This window comes from Elephas maximus, chromosome 10 (assembly GCF_024166365.1).
Source record: "Elephas maximus indicus isolate mEleMax1 chromosome 10, mEleMax1 primary haplotype, whole genome shotgun sequence".
Taxonomy (NCBI): domain Eukaryota; kingdom Metazoa; phylum Chordata; class Mammalia; order Proboscidea; family Elephantidae; genus Elephas; species Elephas maximus.
Genome location: NC_064828.1, coordinates 10,789,374 through 10,808,363, shown reverse-complemented (window position 1 = coordinate 10,808,363; position 18,990 = coordinate 10,789,374). Strand labels below are relative to the sequence as shown.

Genomic DNA, 18,990 nt, shown 5'->3' with positions numbered 1-18,990 from the left:
CAGAAGATCCAGCTGAGACAACTGATGAAGGGGCTACACTCAACAACAGATTTCCGTGTAGACGAAGCAGCTTTATGTTGGAAGAAGATGCCGTCTAGGACTTTCACAGCCAGAGGAGAGAAGCCGATACTTGGCTTCAAAGTCTCAAAGGACAGGCTGACTCTCTTGTTAGGGGCGAATGCAGCTGGTGACTTTAAGTTGAAGCCGATGCTCATTTACCATTCTGAAAATCCTAGAGCCCTTAAGAATTAAGCTAAATCTACTCTGCCTGTGCTCTGTAAGTGGAAAAACAAAGCCTGGATGACAGCACATCGGTTTACAACATGGTTTACTGAATATTTTAAGCCCACTGTTGAGACCTACTGCTCAGAAAAAAGATTCCTTTCAAAATATTACTGCTCACTGACAACGCACCTGGTCACCCAACAGCTCTGATGGAGATGTACAAGGAGATCAATGTTGTTTTCATGTCTGCAAACACAACATCAGTTCTGCAGCTCATGGATAAGTGAATAATTTCAACTTTGAAATTTTAGTATTTAAGAAACATTTCGTTAGGCTATAGCTAGCAGAGACAGCTATTCCTCTGATGGATTTGGGCAAAGTCAATTGAAAACCTTCTGGAAAGGATTCACCATTCTAGATGCCACTGAGAACATTCTTGGTTCGTGGGAGGAGGTCCAAATACCAACACTAACAGGAGTTTGGCAGAAGCTGATGCCAACCCTCATGGATGACTCTGAGGGGTTCAAGACCTCAGTGGAGGAAGGAACTGCAGATGTGGTGGCAACAGCAAGAGAACTACAAGTGGAGCCTGAAGATGGGAGTGAACTGCTGCAATCTCATGATAAAACCTTAACAGTTGCTTCTTATGGATGAACAAGGCAAGCGGTTTCTTCAGACGGAATCTACTCCTAGTGAAGATGCTGTGAACACTGTCGAAATGACAACAAAGGATTTACAATATTATGTAAACTTAGCTCATAAAGCAGCGGCAGAGTCTGAGAGGACTGCCCCCAATTTTGAATGAAGATCTACTGTGGGTAAAATGCTACCAAACAGCATCGCGTGCCGTGGAGAAATCTTTTGTGAAAGGAAGAGTCAATGGATGCAGCAAACTTCACTGTTCTCTCATTTTAAGAAATTGCCACAGGCACCCCAAATGTCAGCAACCACCATCCTGATGAGTCAGCAGCCATCAACATGGAGGCAAGACCCTCCACCAGCAAAAAGATTCCAACTCACTGAAGACTCAGATGATGGTTAGCATTTTTTAGCAATAAAGTATATTTTAATTAAGGTCTGTATATTTTCTTTTAGACATAACCTTTTGCGTACTTAATAGATTGCATTGCATACTTAATATTGCATTCTTACAAAATAGTGTAAATGTAACTTTCCTATGTACTGAGAAACCAAAAAATTTCTGTGACTCCCTTTATCGCAATATTCTCTTTATTGCAGTAATCTGAAACCAAGCCCACAATATCTCCGAGGTATGCCTGTATACTGCAATTCTGGCTAGATTGAAACTTGATATTTATAATATATATGCTTTGGCATACGTAATTTATAGTAAACTATTTTTTTTTATGATCACTTTTTCTTTGCTGCACATGTTTTAAGATTTTCCCTGGAGTTAATAAATGGCTTTTTCTCCTTGCATAGTTTTCTACTTACTTATCAGTAATTCAATCCTAAATTCCTTGCTGATACCTAAATCTCTTCTCAAGACATCCAGTCACTTCACATATTGTTATTTTTATCTTCTTATAAAAGTTTCTTCTGGAAACATTTGATCTGTTCCAATTTGGAATGACTGTGATTTATGTTGATTGTACACCTCTCATCCCGAGATCACCTTTCATGATAACCTTGGGGATTTTTTCACCTCTTCTGTCTTCTACTTTCTGTATTTAGTCTTTTTGGATAGAGATCCCCACTTTATTGAAGTGTAATTTACATAATATGTTACATACAATAAAATACACCAAATTAAGTGTACAGTTAATGAGTTTGAGAAATGTGTATTCCTGTGTGACCACCATCCCCTTGAAGATACAGCACATTTCTGGTACCCCAAAAAGTTTCCTTGCAACCCTTTGTAATCTCCCCTCCCTTGACCCTGCCACAACCACTGATCGGATTTCTCTCACTACAGATTCATCTTGCCTGTTCTAGAACTTCATGTCAATGGTATATCATAGAGTATGAACAATTACATCTAGCTCAGCACAATGCTTTTGAGATTCGCCTTTCTTTTCAAATGCATTCTTTTTAAAGTTGAGTAGTATTCCATTGTATGAAAAGAGCACAATTTGTTTATCCATTCACCTGCTGGTGGACATTTGGGTTGTTTCCAGTTTGGGACTATTATGAATAAAATTGCTATGAACATTTGCTTTCAAGTTTTTCTGAGGATATACATTTTTATTTCTCTTATGTAAATACTTACAAGTGGGACTTCTGGGTTTATATTTAATTTTATAAGAAACCATAAACTGTTCTCCATAGTAGTTGTACCATTTTAAAGTCACACCAGCAATGTATGGTATTCCACTTGCTCCACGTCCTCACCATTACCTTGTGTTGTCAGTCATCTTAATTTTAGCCATTTTCGTGGGTATGAAGTTTTCTTCCAGAAGCTTCCTAAAAGTGGTATGCAGGTGGTACATTTTTTGAGTCATTACATGTCTGAAAATATCTTTATTCTACTTTCCTATCTGATTGATGTCTATAGAATTCTAGACTGGAAACAAATTTCCTTCAAAATTTAAATCATCGCCTCACTTGACACCTACCTTTCAGCATTGCTGTTGGGAAGTCCAAAGCTATTCATCTCTCTCTCATCCTTTGTGTGTGACCTATTCGTTCTTTTTGGAAGCTTACAGAATCATTCTTGTTCCCTGTGTTTGGAAAACTTACAATGATATACCTTGGTGTGGGTTTTTTTACTTTATTATACATTAGGTGGAAGCTTACAACACAAGTTATTTTCTCATTAAAAAATTTATACACAAATTTTTTTATGACATTGCTTGCAATCCCCACAATGTGCAACAGTCTCCTCCTCCCTTTTCATCACGGGTTCCCTGTATCCAGTCATTCAGTTTTCGTATCCTTTCCTGCCTTTTTGTCTTTGCTTCTGGGCAAGTGTTGCCCACTTGGTCTTGTATACTTGATGAAACTAGGAAGTATGTTGCTCATGTGTGTTATTGTTTTACAGTCTTGTCTAATCTTTGGTTTAAAGGTGGACTTGGGAGTGGCTTCAGTTCTGAGTTAGCAGGGTGTCCAGGGACCATAGACTCTGTCAGACCAGTAAATCTGGTCTTTTTTTGAATTTCAATTTCATTCTACATTTTTCTGCCTCTGTCCGGTATCCTCTTTTGTGATCTGTCAGAGTGGTCGGTGGTGACAGCTGGGCACCATCTAGTTGTTCTGGGCTCAGGATGGTAGAGGCTGTGGTCCATCACTCCTTTGGTCTAATATTTTCCTTGTGTCTTTTTAGCTTTCTTCATTCTCCTTTGCTCCTCATGGGATGGGACCAATAGATGTATCTTAGATGGCTGCTTGCAAGCTTTTAAGATCCCAGTTGCTACTCACCAAAGTAAGATATAGAACATTTTCTTTATGAACTATGTTATACCAATTGACTTGGATGTTCCCCGAGACCATGGTCCTCAGCCCTCAACCCAAGTAACTCGGTCCCTGAAGGTGTATGGATACGTCTATGAAGCTTCTATGACTTGCCTTGGTCAAGTTGTGCTGACTTCCCTTATATTTTGTGTGCTGTCCTTCCCTTCATCAAAGTTAACACTTGTCTACTGTCTAGTTAGTGATTTCTCCTTCCTACCCTTCCCCTCCCTCATAACCATCAAAGATTATTTTCTTCTGTGTGTAAACCTTGCGTTTTCATAATAGTGGTCTCATACAATATTTGTCCTTTTGTGATTGACTTATTTCACTCAGTATAATGTCCTCCAGATTCATCAGACATATTCTGAGGACTCCTCATTGTTCCTTATCGTTGTGTGGTATTCCATTGTATATAGGTACCGTGATTTGTTTATCCATTCATCTGTTGATGGGCACTTATTTTGTTTCCATCTTTTTGCTATTGTGAATAATGCTGCAATGAACACAGGCGTGCATGTCTATTCGTGTGATGGCGCTTATTTCTCTAGGATATATTCCTAGGAGTGGGACTGCTGGATCTTACGGTATTTCTGTCTTTTTAAGGAGGTGCCATATGGTCCATCGTGATCGTCACACTTTACGTTCCCACCAGTTGTGCGTAAGAGTTCCAATCTCACTGCAACCTCTCCAACATTTGTTATTTTCTTGTGGATTCATGCCAGTAATGTCAGGGTGAGACGGTATCTCACTGTGGTTCTGATTTGTGTTTCTGTAATGGTTGATGATCTGGAGCACTGCCTCATGTGTCTGTTGGCCGCCTGAACTTCTTCTCTGGTGAAGTGTCTGTTCATGTCCTTTGCCCATTTTTTAACTGGATTGTCTTTTTGCTGTTGAGGTGTTGAAGTACTGTATAGGTTTTACAGATTAGACCCTTGTCAGATATGTTGTAGCCAAAATTTTTTTTCCCCAGTTTGTATGTTCTCTTTTCATTCTTTTCGTGAAGTGTTTCGGTAAGTGTTTAATTTTTAGGAACTCCTAGTTATCTAGTTTATCTTCTGGTGTCTTACATTGTTTGTATTCCATTTATGCCATATATTAAGGCCCCTAGCATTGTTCCTATTTTTTAGTCCATGGTCTTTATCATTTTAGATTTTATACATATGTCTTTGACCATTTTGAGTTAGTTTTTGTGTATGGTGTGAGGTATGGGTTTTTTTTTTTTTTTTTTTACAGACGGACATTCAGTTTTGCAAGCACCATTTGTTAAAAAGATGGTCTATTCCCCATTTAATAGGCTTTGGTACTTTGTCAAAGATCAGCTGACTATAGGTGGATGGATTTATGTCTCGGTTCTTGATTGTTTCATTGGTCTATGTGTCTGCCATACCAGTACCAGGCTATTTTGACTACTGGGCTGTGTAGTAGATTCTGAGATCAGGTAGTGTGAGAGGCCTTCTACTATGATCTTTTTTTTCATTAATGCTTTGTGTATCTAGGGTCTCTTTCCTTTCCATATAAAGTTGGTTACCATTTTTTCCATTTCATTACAGAATGCTGCTGGTATTTGGGTTGAGATTTCACTATATATGTAGATCACTTTGGGTACTTTCACCGTTGAGTCTTCCTATCCAGGAGCATGGTATGTCTTCCATCTATATAGGTCTCTTTTGGCTTCTTGAAACAGTGTTTTGTACTGTTCTTTGTATAGGTCTTTTACTTTCCTGGTCAGATTTTATCTTTCTAGAGGCTATCATGAATGACACCATTTTCCCGATTTCCTTTTTGACATTCTCTGTTGGTATATAGGAATCCAACTGATTTTTGTATGTTGATCTTGTATCCTGCTATTCTACCAATTCTAATTAGTTCCAGTAGTTTTCTTATGGAATCTTTGGGGTTCTCTATGTAGAGGATAATATCATCTGGGAATAGGGATAGTTTTAATTCTTCCTTACCAATCTTTTTTACCAATTTGGATGCCCTTTATTTCTTTTTCTTGCTTTATTGTCCTAGCTAGGACTTCCAGAACAATGTTAAATAGGAGTGGTTATAAAGGACATCCTTTTCTTGTTTCCATTCTCAGGGGGAATGCTTTCAGCCTCTCTCCACTGAGAATGATTTTGGCTGTTGGTTCTGTAGAGCTGCCCTTTATTATGTTGAGGTTTTTCCATTCTAGCTGTGGTGGTGTGATGGGGGCCCCTGGGAAGGGGGGAATATGGGGCTAGGTGGGAGGGAGAAAGAAAAGGAAAAAAATGGCAAGGTGGGGACTGGGTAGATCCGGGAACCAGTGGGAAAGGAGAGGAGGTACCATACGGGGCTAGAAGGGAGGGAGAAAAAAGAAAAAAAAAAAAAAAAGCTGCACTGCAGGAGGGAGCTCGTATTGTGGACCCTGGCACTGAGGGCTGCTGGCATGGGTGGGTTCTTGCTTCTAATCACCAGAAGCATATGGGGTGGGAAAGCATGTTTTTCTGGTTACTGGGTGCTCTGTCTCACGTTGGCAGCATCACGAAGTTGCCTTTCCGTACTCCTTGTCTGGGGTTGTTGGTGGCTGTAATCCAAGATGGCCACACCATGCTGTGTTAGTTTGCAAGGGATCTCCACTCCACGTCTCTCCCTGTTCTCTGTTTCCTATCAGTTTCTTCTTTCATTCGGTGTTTGATCTAGTTCTTTATCCCTTCATTTGATGCTCAGGGTTCCAGGACTGACTTTTATATCTGTTTTACTTAGTTGTTCAGGTTTTTGCTGCAGGGGGGTGGTATGGTACATTTCTAGGGCGCCATGTTGGCTCTGCTCCCTGTGTGGGTCTATTTTCATCCATCTTGTTGGGCTTTTGTGGATTCTTTCAATATACAAGCACAGTTCTGGGGATATTTCCTAACCTATATTGTTGATGATTTCTGCTCTTCTGTTTTATTTTTCCCAAACTCTTATTATTTGATTCCTTGACCTACTGGACTGATATTCTAATTTTCTTGCTTTTCTCTCCTATTATTAAGGTTGGAGGTTTGAGTCTATCCAGAGATGCCTCAGGAAGAAAGGCCTAGCAATCTACTTCTGGGGAAAAAAAAAAAAAAATCACCCATGGAAAACCTTATAGAGTTCTACTCTGACACACCCAGGGTCGCCATAAGTTGGAATCAACTGGATGACAACTAGCGTCATTTTTTTTGTTGTTTTATTCAAAAGCTCTTTTCTTTACCCTGAATTTCTTTTTTAAAGCAGCTTGTTCTTGTTTCATGGATGCATGATCTCTCATTTCTGAGAACACTATAATATTTTTATTTTTTTTCCCTTTATAGTCTATTCTAAAAAAAATTTTCTTCTGATTGTTTTAGTCTCAATCTTTCATATTAGCAACTATCTTCAGATGTTTGGTGTTCCTTAGTTTCTATTCATGCTTAAGGCAATGGTAACTGAAAGTTCTGACCACATGGGGCAGTTATTGTTAACTGTAAGCTTTACCATAGGTGATATGGCTAAACTGTTGGGCAATCCCAATGTCGGTATTTTTAGGTCTTTTCTTTGGGCTGATCAGCATCCTCGGAGAAGACCCCTCCATTATCTTGTCTGGTGGATAAAGCACTGGTTATTGGCACTGGAAAAGTGCACAGGGAAACCTTAGTATTCAATACACATACGTTCCCAAAATTCTCTTGTTTTCATGACAATATTTTCCACTCTCATTTGGGCCTGGTGTTACTCTACAGAGTAGAGAAGGTACAGGCAGTCCTTGTTTTGCATGGTTCCAATATGCATGAATTTCAGTTACTAGGGTTTAAATAACACCAGCCCCTGCAAAAAGATTCAAATTTCAGGTACCACAGTACATTAACTGTGAATAGTTACGAAAAGTACAAACTTTGCTGCTGCATCTTTAGTCCATAAATCACTACATAAATAAAAGATGCTAATCATTATCGGAAACCCTGATGGCTTAGTAGTTAAGAGTTCGGCTGCTAACCAAAAGGTCGGCAGTTTGAATCCACCAGGCACTCCTTGGAAACCCTATGGGGCAGTTCTACTCCGTCCTGCAGGGTCGCTATGATTCGGGATCAACTCAATGGCAGTGGGTTTTTTTTTCTTTGAATCATGATCAGACATCAAGCATTTCTTTCCAAGTCTGCTGATAATTGGTCACTGTACATCTGTTACTCACTTTACGCAGACAGCAAAATGTATAGTGTTGCCTCCTTGTCTCACAGTGATAAACCCATGAGATAATTTGCAAAAAATTGAAAACTGAAAGTGAGAATTAGTCAAAAAAAATCAAAGTGCAGCAAAGAAATAAAAGGTGATAACACTGAAAGTGAAATTGGATACACCAGAAGATTGAAAACGGTGAAAGAAAGTAAACGACAGGAAGAAACAGTAAGTGATGGGCGTTTTTACCCCTCCGCACAAGTAACAGAAACCTCGGTGGTGTAGTGGTTAAGTGTTACGGCTGCTAACCAAAAGGTCGGCAGTTCGAATCCACCAGGCGCTCCTTGGAAATTCTACGGGCAGTTCTACTCTGTCCTATAGGATCGCTGTGAGTCAGAATTGACTCGACAGCCGTGGATTTGGTTTGGTTTTGGTTTGGTACAAGTAACTGGAGCCCTGGGGGCATAGAGGTTAAGAGCTACAGGTGCTAACCAAAAGGTCAGCTGTTCAAATTTACCAGCCACTCCTTGGAAACCCTATGGGGCAGTTCTACTCTGTCCTATAGGGTCGCTATGAGTCAGAACCAACACAACGGCAACAGCTTTGGTTTGGTTTTTTTTAGTACAAGTAACTTTGCAGGATTTGAACTGAACATAAATGAAGTTTCACAAGAAAGAACTGATTGTGAGAATGACTCTAGATACGCAGCCAGTGGAACTTAGCGAAGTGGAACTTAAGGACGTAAAAAAGGAAAGTGGCTGTGATGACAAGGATGAAGATGTCCCAAAGGAAATGACGTTGGAAAAAACTTCAGGTTAAAGGAACCTTCAGAGATGTTTCATGACATCGAGTGCACAATGTCGGCAACCGACCCAAACTTAGAAAGGAGTATGACAACTTGCCAAGGCATAGAAAGGATGCTCACTTTGTGTTCTAAGTTATATGACAAGAAAACAGTTATATGACAAGTAAGCACTGTTCAAACTACTCTTGATACATTTTTTATGAAGAAATAAAATACTTTAGTTCTCAATATTCCTACTGTTTTAAATTATAGCATACTAAATATTTTTTCATATCCCTATGCACTTATGGAAACCCTGGTGGCGCAGTGGTTAAGAGCTATGGCTGCTAACCAAAAGCTTGGCAGTTGGAATCCACCAGGAGCTCCTTGGAAACTCTATGGGGCAGTTCTACTCTGTCCTACAGAGTTGCTGTGAGTCAGAACTGACTCGACATCAGTGGATTTGGGTTTTTTTGGTATGCATTTATAGCCAACAGGAAGGGTTTTGAATGTTTTGACCAAAAAAATTGTAATTTTTCTCACTGATTATAAAGATTGCTTTGCATGCTTTCAACTCCTGCGTTTTTACCATACTGCATTACTGTGCAAAATGAGGACTGATTATATCTAACTGGCTCTTAAACTGGTTTTAATCCATTCTCTTCTCTTCTAAACCCTGCCCCCATCCCTCTGCCCTCCTCTTCAGCCACACGTCCAGAAGTGCTGGGATTCCTGAGGATTCTCTAGGGCAGTGGTTCTCAAGTGTGGTCCTAGGATCAGCAGTATCAGCATTACCTGGGCGCTTGCTAGAAATGCAAATTCTCAGGCTATACTGGAGACCTAGGAGTCGCTGGGTGGTGCAAACAGCTAACTAGCGGAAAGGTTGGCAGTTCGAACACACCCAAAGGTGATCTGCTTCTGAAAGGTCATAGCCTTGAAAACCCTGGGGAGCAGTTCTGCTCTGCACACATAGGGTCGCTATGAGTTGGCATTGGCTTGAAGGCAACTAACGACAACACTCCAGGTCTACAGAATCAGAAACTTTGGGGATGCGGCCCAGCAACGAGTGTTTTAAGCTTTTTAGGTGATTCTGATGCAGGCTAAAATTTGAGAACCACTGCTCTAGTGTAAATTGGGTTGGCTCTCGGCTTTCCCTACTGCTGGTTTAGGATTTGGTCTATTAAGCCAGTTACCTCTTGTCTGTTTCCTTTCCAGTTTCCAAAATTTTTGTCGCCACTGCCCCCCTTTTCAGTTCTCCCCATCTATGTGGATTTATACCTTAAAAAAAAAAAATCCCTTTATTGTAGTTTAAGAGAGGCTTCCAAACCCACTGCTGTTGAGTCGATTCCGACTCTTAACGACCCTATAGGACAGAGTAGAACTGCCCGATAGAGTTTCCAAGGAGCGCCTGGCAGATTCGAACTGCCAACGTCTTGGCTAGCAGCCGTAGCACTTAACCACTAGGCCACCAGGGTTTCCAAGAGAGGCTTCAGGAATGAGCAAAACTAGGTGCATAAATATTTGCCATTTTTAACTGGCAGTGTCTTTGCATTCACTCTTTAATCTTTTTCATCCCAAGTGCAGTTGATAAAGTAATCAATAACTGTATTACTAAATCCAAGGGATACTTATCTCATTCTGATCTTATTAGACTTCTCAGCAGCTTCAACCTACTTCTTGCCATTTTGGAACATTCTCTTTTCTTGGATTCTGGGACACTTGTTTGCCTTCTGCTTAACTTCTAAAGTTGGAGTTCCTCAAGACTTGGACTCTCTGGATAATTTTACCCATTTGTGTGGCACTATATATCATCTCTCTATCTTGACCCTCTCTTCTGAACTGTAGATGCATATGTAACAGTCCACTAAACATCTCCACTTGGCTATTCCATGAATTAACATGTCAAAAACAACCTGAGCCTATGCACAGCAGGATTTGTGCATTCACTCAGCTGCTCAGATGAGACAATTCAGAGACACTGCTAACACTGCTGTCTCCTCACTCCTCACATCCAAACCATCAGTCAATTTTATCCATGTTACCTCTAGAATGTTTATCAATCAATACATTTTTTCCATCCACTCTAGTCCAAGCTGTAATCATTTATTGTTTGGACCTCTGCAACAGTTTACTTGGTTCCATTCTTCGACCTTCCAATCCATTCTTCACCTAAGAGCCTAAGTGATCTTTTAAAAAGGCAAATCCTATCATGCCACTCTCCTGCTTAAAACCCTTAATTGGCTTCAAATTGCACTTGAACAAAAACTACACTCATTTAATATAGCCTATCTTTTTTTTTATCAGGAAAAAAAAAAAAAAACTATGGCACTAGTTTTTTTTTTTTTTTTTTTTTTTTTTATCAGGACCTGTCTGATCTGGTCCCCCTGCATACCCCTCTAAACTTTATGCCTCTTCCCCTCTTGTTCACTGTGGCCTTCTTTTTAGTTCCTTTAAAGAACTGCAGGCTTTAGGATCTTTGTACATGCTGTTCTCTTTGCTTGGAAAACTCCTTCCCCACTCATTCGACTTGGATAACTCCTACTAGTCTTTCTTCCCATTTAAATGTACCTGGCTCATAACATAAACTATGTTTCACTGGTTACTATCTTTTACAGCACCTTGTTTTTTTTTTTTTCATAGCACTTTACTCATGTGTTTAACGTCTCTCTCCTCCATTAGATTAAAAGCTTCAGATAGGAGGGATCATAATAATTTTGTTCTCCATTGTATATCCAGAGCACGTAGCACAGTGGCTGGCATATGGCTAAGTACTCAAAAAAATGCTTGCTAAATGGAAGGAAGAAAAGAATGGACCTTGTCCCAACTTTCAGAAAAAGTCAGCGGCAAAGCCCAGGTTGAAAATAAAGTCTTCTCTGTCAGATCTTTAAAAATTACTTCATTTTTTTTTATTGTTCCATACTTCTTACATGTTTAAAAAAACAAAAAACCTGTTGCTGTCAAGTCGATTCCAACTCACAGCGACCCTACAGATACCCGTACCATACCATACCATACTCATTCCCACTGAGTCGATTCCGACTCATAGCGACCCTATAGGACAGAGTAAAACTGCCCCATAGAGTTTCCAAGGAGCACCTGGTGGATTCAAACTGCCGAGCTTTTGGTTAGGAACTGTAGCTCTAAACCACTACACCACCAGGATCTGACCCTACAGATAAGATGCTTTATTTCTAAATGCTTTTGAGATACTTTAATATATGCTCTACTACACAGAATTTAATTCTATGTAACATTCTGAATAATACTGTGAATGCCTATCCTAAATACCAGTATGTCTGTACTGCTTAATAAAAGATTTTCATATCTGAAAATAAAATTAGTATTTGAAAGGAAATACTATGGCTTTTGCAAAACAGTATCTATCAAATATGAGATTTCAAAAACGGTAGGTAAGTCAGGACAATTATACCTTAATGATTTTTACTTAGGTGAAATAAACTCAATTAATCTTAAGGGGAAAATTTGTGATTAATGTTATTCTAGCTTTAAATATTAAATACTAATTTCAAAAATTACTAACTCTGAATGACTCAATATTCCAGTTGTGTGAATCTGATCAAGTCACTGAATCTTAAATCTGTTGAGACCATGCTAATTTGGCCACAGCTTTGCTCCTGTCTTTTAATTTCTTTACAACTTAGGCTTTTGTAATTTTCTAATACAGTGAACTAATTCAACAAAAATTTACTGAGTGTCTATTCTTAACCAGTCACTGTTCTAGATGTTGGGAATTCAATTTATATTTCAGTGGCGGAAGACAGATATTAAACAAGTAAATGAAAGAATCTCAGATGCTGAGGACTTTGAAGGCTGGGGAGGAGACAGGGGAGAAGAGAGGATTACTTCAGTCAGTCAGAAAAGGTCTCTTAAAGGTGTCTTTTGAGATGAGACGTGAATGATAAACTGAAGCTATGGGAAAAGGCAGTCAATATAAACTTGTGTTTTTCAAACTGCAGGCCCTGACCCATTCATTAGTGGACTACAACTGATAAAAATATGAACATGTATCATGTGAAATAAGACTTTTGTTTCAGTTATACATGTATTTATATACACGTATTATGTGAGCCTTGATGGTGCAGTGCTTAAGAGCTTGGCTGCTAACAAAAAGGTCAGCAGTTCGAATCCACCAGCCACTCCTTGAAAACCCTAAAGGGCAGTTCTACTCTGTCCTATAAGGTCATTATGAGTCGATCAACCTGACGGTATGGGTTCGGCTTTTTTTTTTTTTTGGTTTTTATATGTGTGTACATACACACACATGTATTCCTACACTGGTCACAGTGTCAAGTGTATTTCTTGCTATAAAAAAAAAAAGAAATCCATTGCCATCAAGTCGATTCTGACTCATAGCAACCATACAGGAAAGAGTAGAACTGCCCCCAAAGGTTTCCGAGCAGTGGCTGGTGAATTCAAACTGCCCACCTTTTAGTTATCAGCTGAGCTCTTAACTACCATGCCACCAAGGTTCCCTTTCTTGCTATGGCAAGGTTAAAAAGAGTTTGAAAGCTTTAGGGCAGGAAACAGCTTTGGGAGTCTTAGGAAGAGAAAGAAGACCTGCATGTCAGAAGTGAGCACTGGGGAAGAGTGGTAGGAAATGTATATAAAATTCTTACATACAACCTCCAACAAGCATCCTAAATCTGGACAGCCACCTCTGTTCTCATGGGTCATCATTTAGAGACAACACGGAAGGACCATCTCTCTAAAGTCACTTTGTAAACTATCACTAAGAGGGGTTAGCAGCCACACTGAAGTGATTATGAAAATAATTTCTAAAATAAGAACAGTTTTAGTGAGAATATATTACTTGGATAATTAAAAAACAAAAATTTCAAGCTCATAAAATTCTTGGGGAGCCATTTGGACCCCTTCAGATCCTCCTTGTAACGAAAAACTTCCATGTTATTGATATTATTTAATTTTTAATATCTCTTAGATATAAATATAAAAGAAAATGCTACAAAGAGACCACTTAAGTCAAAATGCATGGGGCGGGGGGGAAACAGCCAAGAGACAGGGATTGCAGACACGACTCTTCCATAACCACCTTACGACTTATCTAACCTCTCTGGACCCTCGGATCCCTCAGGTGTAAAACAAGCAGGTGGCACAGGCACCCAGTAAGGTCCCTTCATATCATAAGATTCCATGACTCTAAGTAATTTTAGAATCAATGACTTTACATTTGCAAAAATTAACCCGATGTTTTATCAGAATGAAAAAAGGAGGAAGTTACATGATAGCCAACAAAGACAACGACCTTTACCGTCACTGACATGGTGTTTGAAGAACTATAAGAAGCATGTTATTTCTTGAAGTTTATGTTGTACTTAGGTTGATCTGTATTTTGGAACCATGTGGCCTTTTCACATCATGAGATCAGTATCTTCGTGTTATGGATTGAATTGTGTCCCCCCCAAATACGGGTTGTAACTCCTAACCACTTTTTTTTTTTTTTTATGCCTGTGGTTATAACCCCATTTGTGGATGTGTTGTCTTTAATGAGGCAGGATTAGTGTAGGGTATGTCCTGGGTCAATTTTTTTGAGATACAAAAGAGATTAAACAAGCAAGTGAGACAAGCAGAGATGGGGGAAAAGCGATGTCAAGGTGCATGAAGACTGCCCAGGAGCAGGAGCTAAAAGAGACAAGGATGTTGCTCCAGAGCCAACAGAGGGAGGAAGCCTTCCTCTAGAGCCAGCACCCTGAATTCGGACTTCTAGTCTTCTGAACTGTAAGAAAATAAATTTGTTTGTTAGAGCCATCCACTTGTGGTATTTCTGTTATAGCAGCACTCGATAACTAAGACACAATCTGGTACAGAGAGTGGGGTGCTGCTCTAACAAATACCTACAATGTGGAAGTGGTTTTGCAATTGGGTGATGAGTAAAGGCTGGCAGAGTTTTAAGGTGCCTACCCTCGGGGCACAGTGGTTAAGTGTTTGGTGCTAACCAAAAGGCTGGCAGTTTGAAGCCACCAGCTGCTCCTTAGAAACCCTATGGGGCAGTTCTACTCTGTCTGATAGGGTCGCTATGAGTCAGAATCGATTCCATGGCAATGGGTTTGGTTTTTGTAATAGCAAAAGCCTGGACTGCCTTGAACAGGATGTTGGTAGAATTACGGATGTCAAAGGCAATTATGGTGAGGGCTAGAAGGAGGTAAAGATAGCTATAGTCTGTACTGTCTTAGCAAATACACACGGCGCCAACAACGGAACGTTACTACAAATGTGGATGTTAAATGTGCTCCTTGTGAGGCTTTAAAAGAAAATGATGAACCTGTGACTGGACAATGGGGGGAAGGAAGATGCTTTTTATGTGGTAGCAAAGAACTTGTCTGAATTATGGTCAAATCTTTGGTGAAAGGTAGAGCTAGTAAGTGATGAAGTTGGAACCTGGCTGAGGTGATTTCTAAGCAAGACCTTAAAGGGGCTGCTTGGTTTCTCCCTGCTTATTATAGTAAATGTGAGACGAAAGAGATGGACTTAAAAATGAACCGTGCAAATGAAAACAAACCTTAAAGACTTGGAAAATTCTGTTGTATGAACTAAGAACACATATCCTAGAATCTTCACCAAGGACACGGCTGCACAATCTTTTGTTAAAGAGATTAAGCCTGTGACTGATGGATCTAACCAACTACCACAGCAGAAAACCCATCAGCTTAGACTGATGGGGAGAGAGAAAGAATGAAAGGGAAGAATGTGTCTGCCTCTTGGAATTCTACAGGCAGGAAAGAAACAGGCCAAAGGATCTACATCTGTTATCCACCAAGAAAAGGAAAGGACCATCCCTGGACCAGTTTGGAGATCAGCAGAACTGCTGGAAGGAGCACAGGAAGCAGGGCCTTCTTGGCTTCAAATGGTAGGGCCACAGCTTCCTAGGTTTCGAAGAGTCAGACCTTGCCAACTCAGTTCTGGAGTCCACTGGGGCCACTGAGGGGGCGGGGCTGCCATGCCTAAGGGGCAGAAGAATTGGGCCTGCAGTGGCTGAGGGGATGGGGTCACCACTCAGATGAGCTAGAAGAATGGGCCACCTAAGCCTAGGAAGCAGGGTTGTCATTCCAGTGGGCCTGGAAGGCGGAGCTGAAGCCCAGGGCTGTACAGCCTCCCCCCAGAATCCAGAGGGCATGGCCAACACCCAGAGTCTGGAAGGCAGGGCTATTGCCTAGATGGTCTCAAGAGAAAAGAGGATTATTTTCAAGCCTGGTGAGCTAAAATAAATTGTTTTGCTGGGTTTTGGCTTGCTTGGTGCCTGTTATCCCTTTCTTCCCTCCAATTTCTCCCACTTGTAATGGAAATGTCTACCTTGAGCCTGTTCCTCCATTGTACTTTGGAAACAGGTAACGTGTAATCTTCATTTCATGGGTTCACAGGTGAAGAAGAATTTTGTCCCAAGGTGCACTATGCCTAAAGTCTCACCCATATCAGCCTTAGATGACTCAGGAGATTTTGGACTTGGAGTTTATTTGAGACTTCTGGGATGATGTGATGGGGTAAATGTGTTTTGCAAGTGGGAAGGACATGAATTTTGCGGGGGGGGGGGCAAAGGATGGAACATTATGGATTGAATTGTGTCGCCCACAAATATGTGTTGCAATTCCTAACCTCTGTGTGTGTGGTTAGAAACCCTGGTGGCGTAGTGGTTAAATGCTACGGTTGCTAACCAAAGGGTTGGCAGTCTGAATCCGCCAGGCACTCCTTGGAAACTCTATGGGGCAGTTCTACTCTGTCCTATAGGGTCGCTATGAGTTGGAATCGACTCATCAGTGCTGGGATGTGTGTGGTTGGAGCACTGGTAGCCCAGTGGTTAAGAGCTTGGCTGCTAAGCAATAGGTCAGCAGTTCAAATTCACCAGCTGCTCCTTGGAAACCCTATGGGGCAGTTCTACTCTGTCCTATAGGTTCACTATGAGTCGGAATTGACTTGAAGGCAGTGGGTTTGGTTTTTGGTTTTATGCATGTGGTTATAATGCCATTTGGGAATGAGTTGTCTTTCTTATGTGAATGAGGCAGGGTCTGTGTAGGGTGAGTCTTCAATCTCTTTTGAGATATATAAGAGATTAAACAAGCAAGCGACGGAAACAGATGGGGGAAGAGAGATGCCAAGCCACATGAAGACTGCCCAGGTGCAGAAACTCAAAGAGACAAGAATCTTCCTCCAGAGCTAATGGAGAAAGAAAGCCTTCCCCGAGAGCCGGCACCCTGAATTCAGACTCCCAGCCTCATAAACTGTGGGCAAATAAATTTCTGTTTTTTAAAGGCACCCTCTTGTAGTATTTGTTATAGTGGCACTAGGAAGCTAAGACACGATAAAGAACGAAGTTCCTGAAAAGAGTTTAAGCCTGAAATCATAGGCAATAAAAGCTCGACAACGGCTCTCTAGGCAAGGTAAACAAAGTGAGTTGGCAACACAACTCACCTACGAGTTCTCCAATCATGAAAAGCAAGTAAAGAACGGCAGCGATGGTCAATCTGGTTTTCACCCTTCGCTGCTTCAGTAGCTCTCTCTGCTTGCTGCAGTTGTCACACGGGTCCACCTTCAGACTCAGCTGACTGTTGGTCAGAGGTACGTCCTGGTCCAATAAGGAATCGTCGTCGGCCTGGAGCGCAGGGTGCGCCCCGTTAGCAGGCCTTTCTGGGACGTCAGAACCATCGTCGCCCACCACAACTCGCAGCTTGTTAAACCGAGAAAGCCCCTCGTCCACCACCTCATCCGAGAAGTCGAAGGCGCTGGTGTCATTGAGGAAGAGCGGCGCCTCATCCCTCCTCAGCAGGGACCTGAGGCGCTTCCACGCGCCGGCTCCCGCCATGGCAGCGGCTGCGCGGCGCCGAACGGCCAGGTGCAGGCGGCCGGCCGCCGGCTACTTCGCGGGAGCGCCAGCGCCCGACGGCGGAGCCGCGCGTCCCTCCCCACCCTGCGGAAGACGAAACACGTTATCAGTTACCGGCGCCCCCACAGCCCCTCAAGTTCCGACGCCGCGGACGGCGGGGAGCAGCGCCGGCCCCGAGGCGCGGGCTCTGCGGCTCCGCGGTCGCCGGCCTCTGCAGGCGCGGGCCGCGGCCCCGCGAGGGGGCGGTGCGTCTACCTGGGGCGCTGCCTCGGGGCCGCGGCTCATCTCCCCGCCCCCGGCCGGCTCGGCGGGCCCGGCTCGCACCGCTCGGCCCGGGGCGGCGGGGGCGCAGGGTCGCCCCCGCGCCTGCCACGGCCGCCCGGCGCGGCTCGCGGCCGGCTCCGCGGGTCTGACAGGTTCGGGGCCGGCGCCCGCAGCCGCCGCTTCTCCGCGCCCTGCGCGTGCGCCCGAGCGGCCGCGGGCGAGGCGCGGGGGAGGAGTCGGCGCGCGGACACGCAGGCCGCCGCGCAGGGCTGAGGCGCCGGGGGCGGGGCGCGCGGGCGCGCGGGCGGGCGGGGCGCGGCTCCCCGCAGCCCCGGCCCTCGCCCCCCGCCCGCCGGGCCGCGGCCGGCTCTGTCCCCGGCGCTAACCCGGGGCTGCGGCGTCTTACCCGGCCGAGCGGAGCCCCGGTCCCCGGCGCGGCCTTCCCACCTCCTCAGGGGGAGAGGCAGAGCGGCGGAGCCGGGGTCCTCAGGCCGCGGGGCGGCTTCCAGCCGGGCGCCCGGGCTGGGCGGTGCTAGGGTCTTCCCGCCACCAGAGGAGGGTCTTGGCAGTCTGGGGTCGGGATCTTGCTTGCGCGTCCTCCGCGAGAAGCAAATTCGGCGTCTCCTTGCCCAGTGGGAAGCCGAGCCGCTTTTCTCTCCTCGAACCGCTTCTTCGCTCTGCCTGCCGAGCTGGCGGCTCCGCTGCAGTCAGGTCACCGCGGAGAGGGCAAGGTTTACGTCTGTCAGCAGCGCTGCGTCCTGCTTAGGTCTCCTGTTCTTCAGCCAGCACGCCCGTCCCGTGTGCCCACCACCACGTTCGCGCCCGCCACAGTACTGGTTTCTGATCTGAATTTTAGTGGCAAAGCGGAATGACGATAAGGTTCCCCCCCTCCCCGCCCCCGTGAAAGTTTCGGAGATTTCTGATCCAGAGTCCATGGACAGGCTTCAGGGGGTTCGGGAGGCTTTAAACTTCAGTGCAGACTTTCGTGGGTATGTTTATTTTCTGAGCTAAGTCCCTTAGCTTTCATCATACTCTAAAATGAGGATCAGACTCAAGATTTCGAACAAATACTGTCGGGAGGACTCATAGGTCAAGCTCCTACCTCCTACCTGGAGGCAATGATAGTGCGAACTCCTGTTTATCCAGTGTCTATGAGTGTTGTATTTTCACAACAGCCTATGTACAGTACCGCACGTCAAGTAAAAAACTGAGACGAAAAGTCACATAAACATCATTTTCCTCTGAAGATTCAGATGGCACTTTAGAATCTTTCATGCCTCGGGGCCACTGTCGAGCACCAGCTGCTTTTGGA

General features: G+C 43.3%; 1 protein-coding gene across 4 annotated transcripts in view; it reads right to left on the bottom strand.

The window, feature by feature from the left end:
- SLC30A4 (solute carrier family 30 member 4) overlaps nucleotides 1-18,466 on the bottom strand; it is a 38,870-nt gene extending 20,404 nt beyond the window's left edge. For 2 of the 4 annotated variants that reach the window (XM_049898132.1, XM_049898135.1), the window contains exon 1: nucleotides 17,003-17,645. In XM_049898132.1, the coding sequence (XP_049754089.1) occupies nucleotides 17,003-17,393 (391 nt within the window). In that variant the 5' untranslated portion in view covers nucleotides 17,394-17,645. Of the gene's footprint in view, nucleotides 1-17,002; nucleotides 17,646-17,669; nucleotides 17,774-18,084 lie in introns of those variants that run through there. The other 2 variants (XM_049898134.1, XM_049898133.1) reach the window with 2 other exon arrangements.
- Nucleotides 18,467-18,990: the final 524 nt, after the last annotated feature.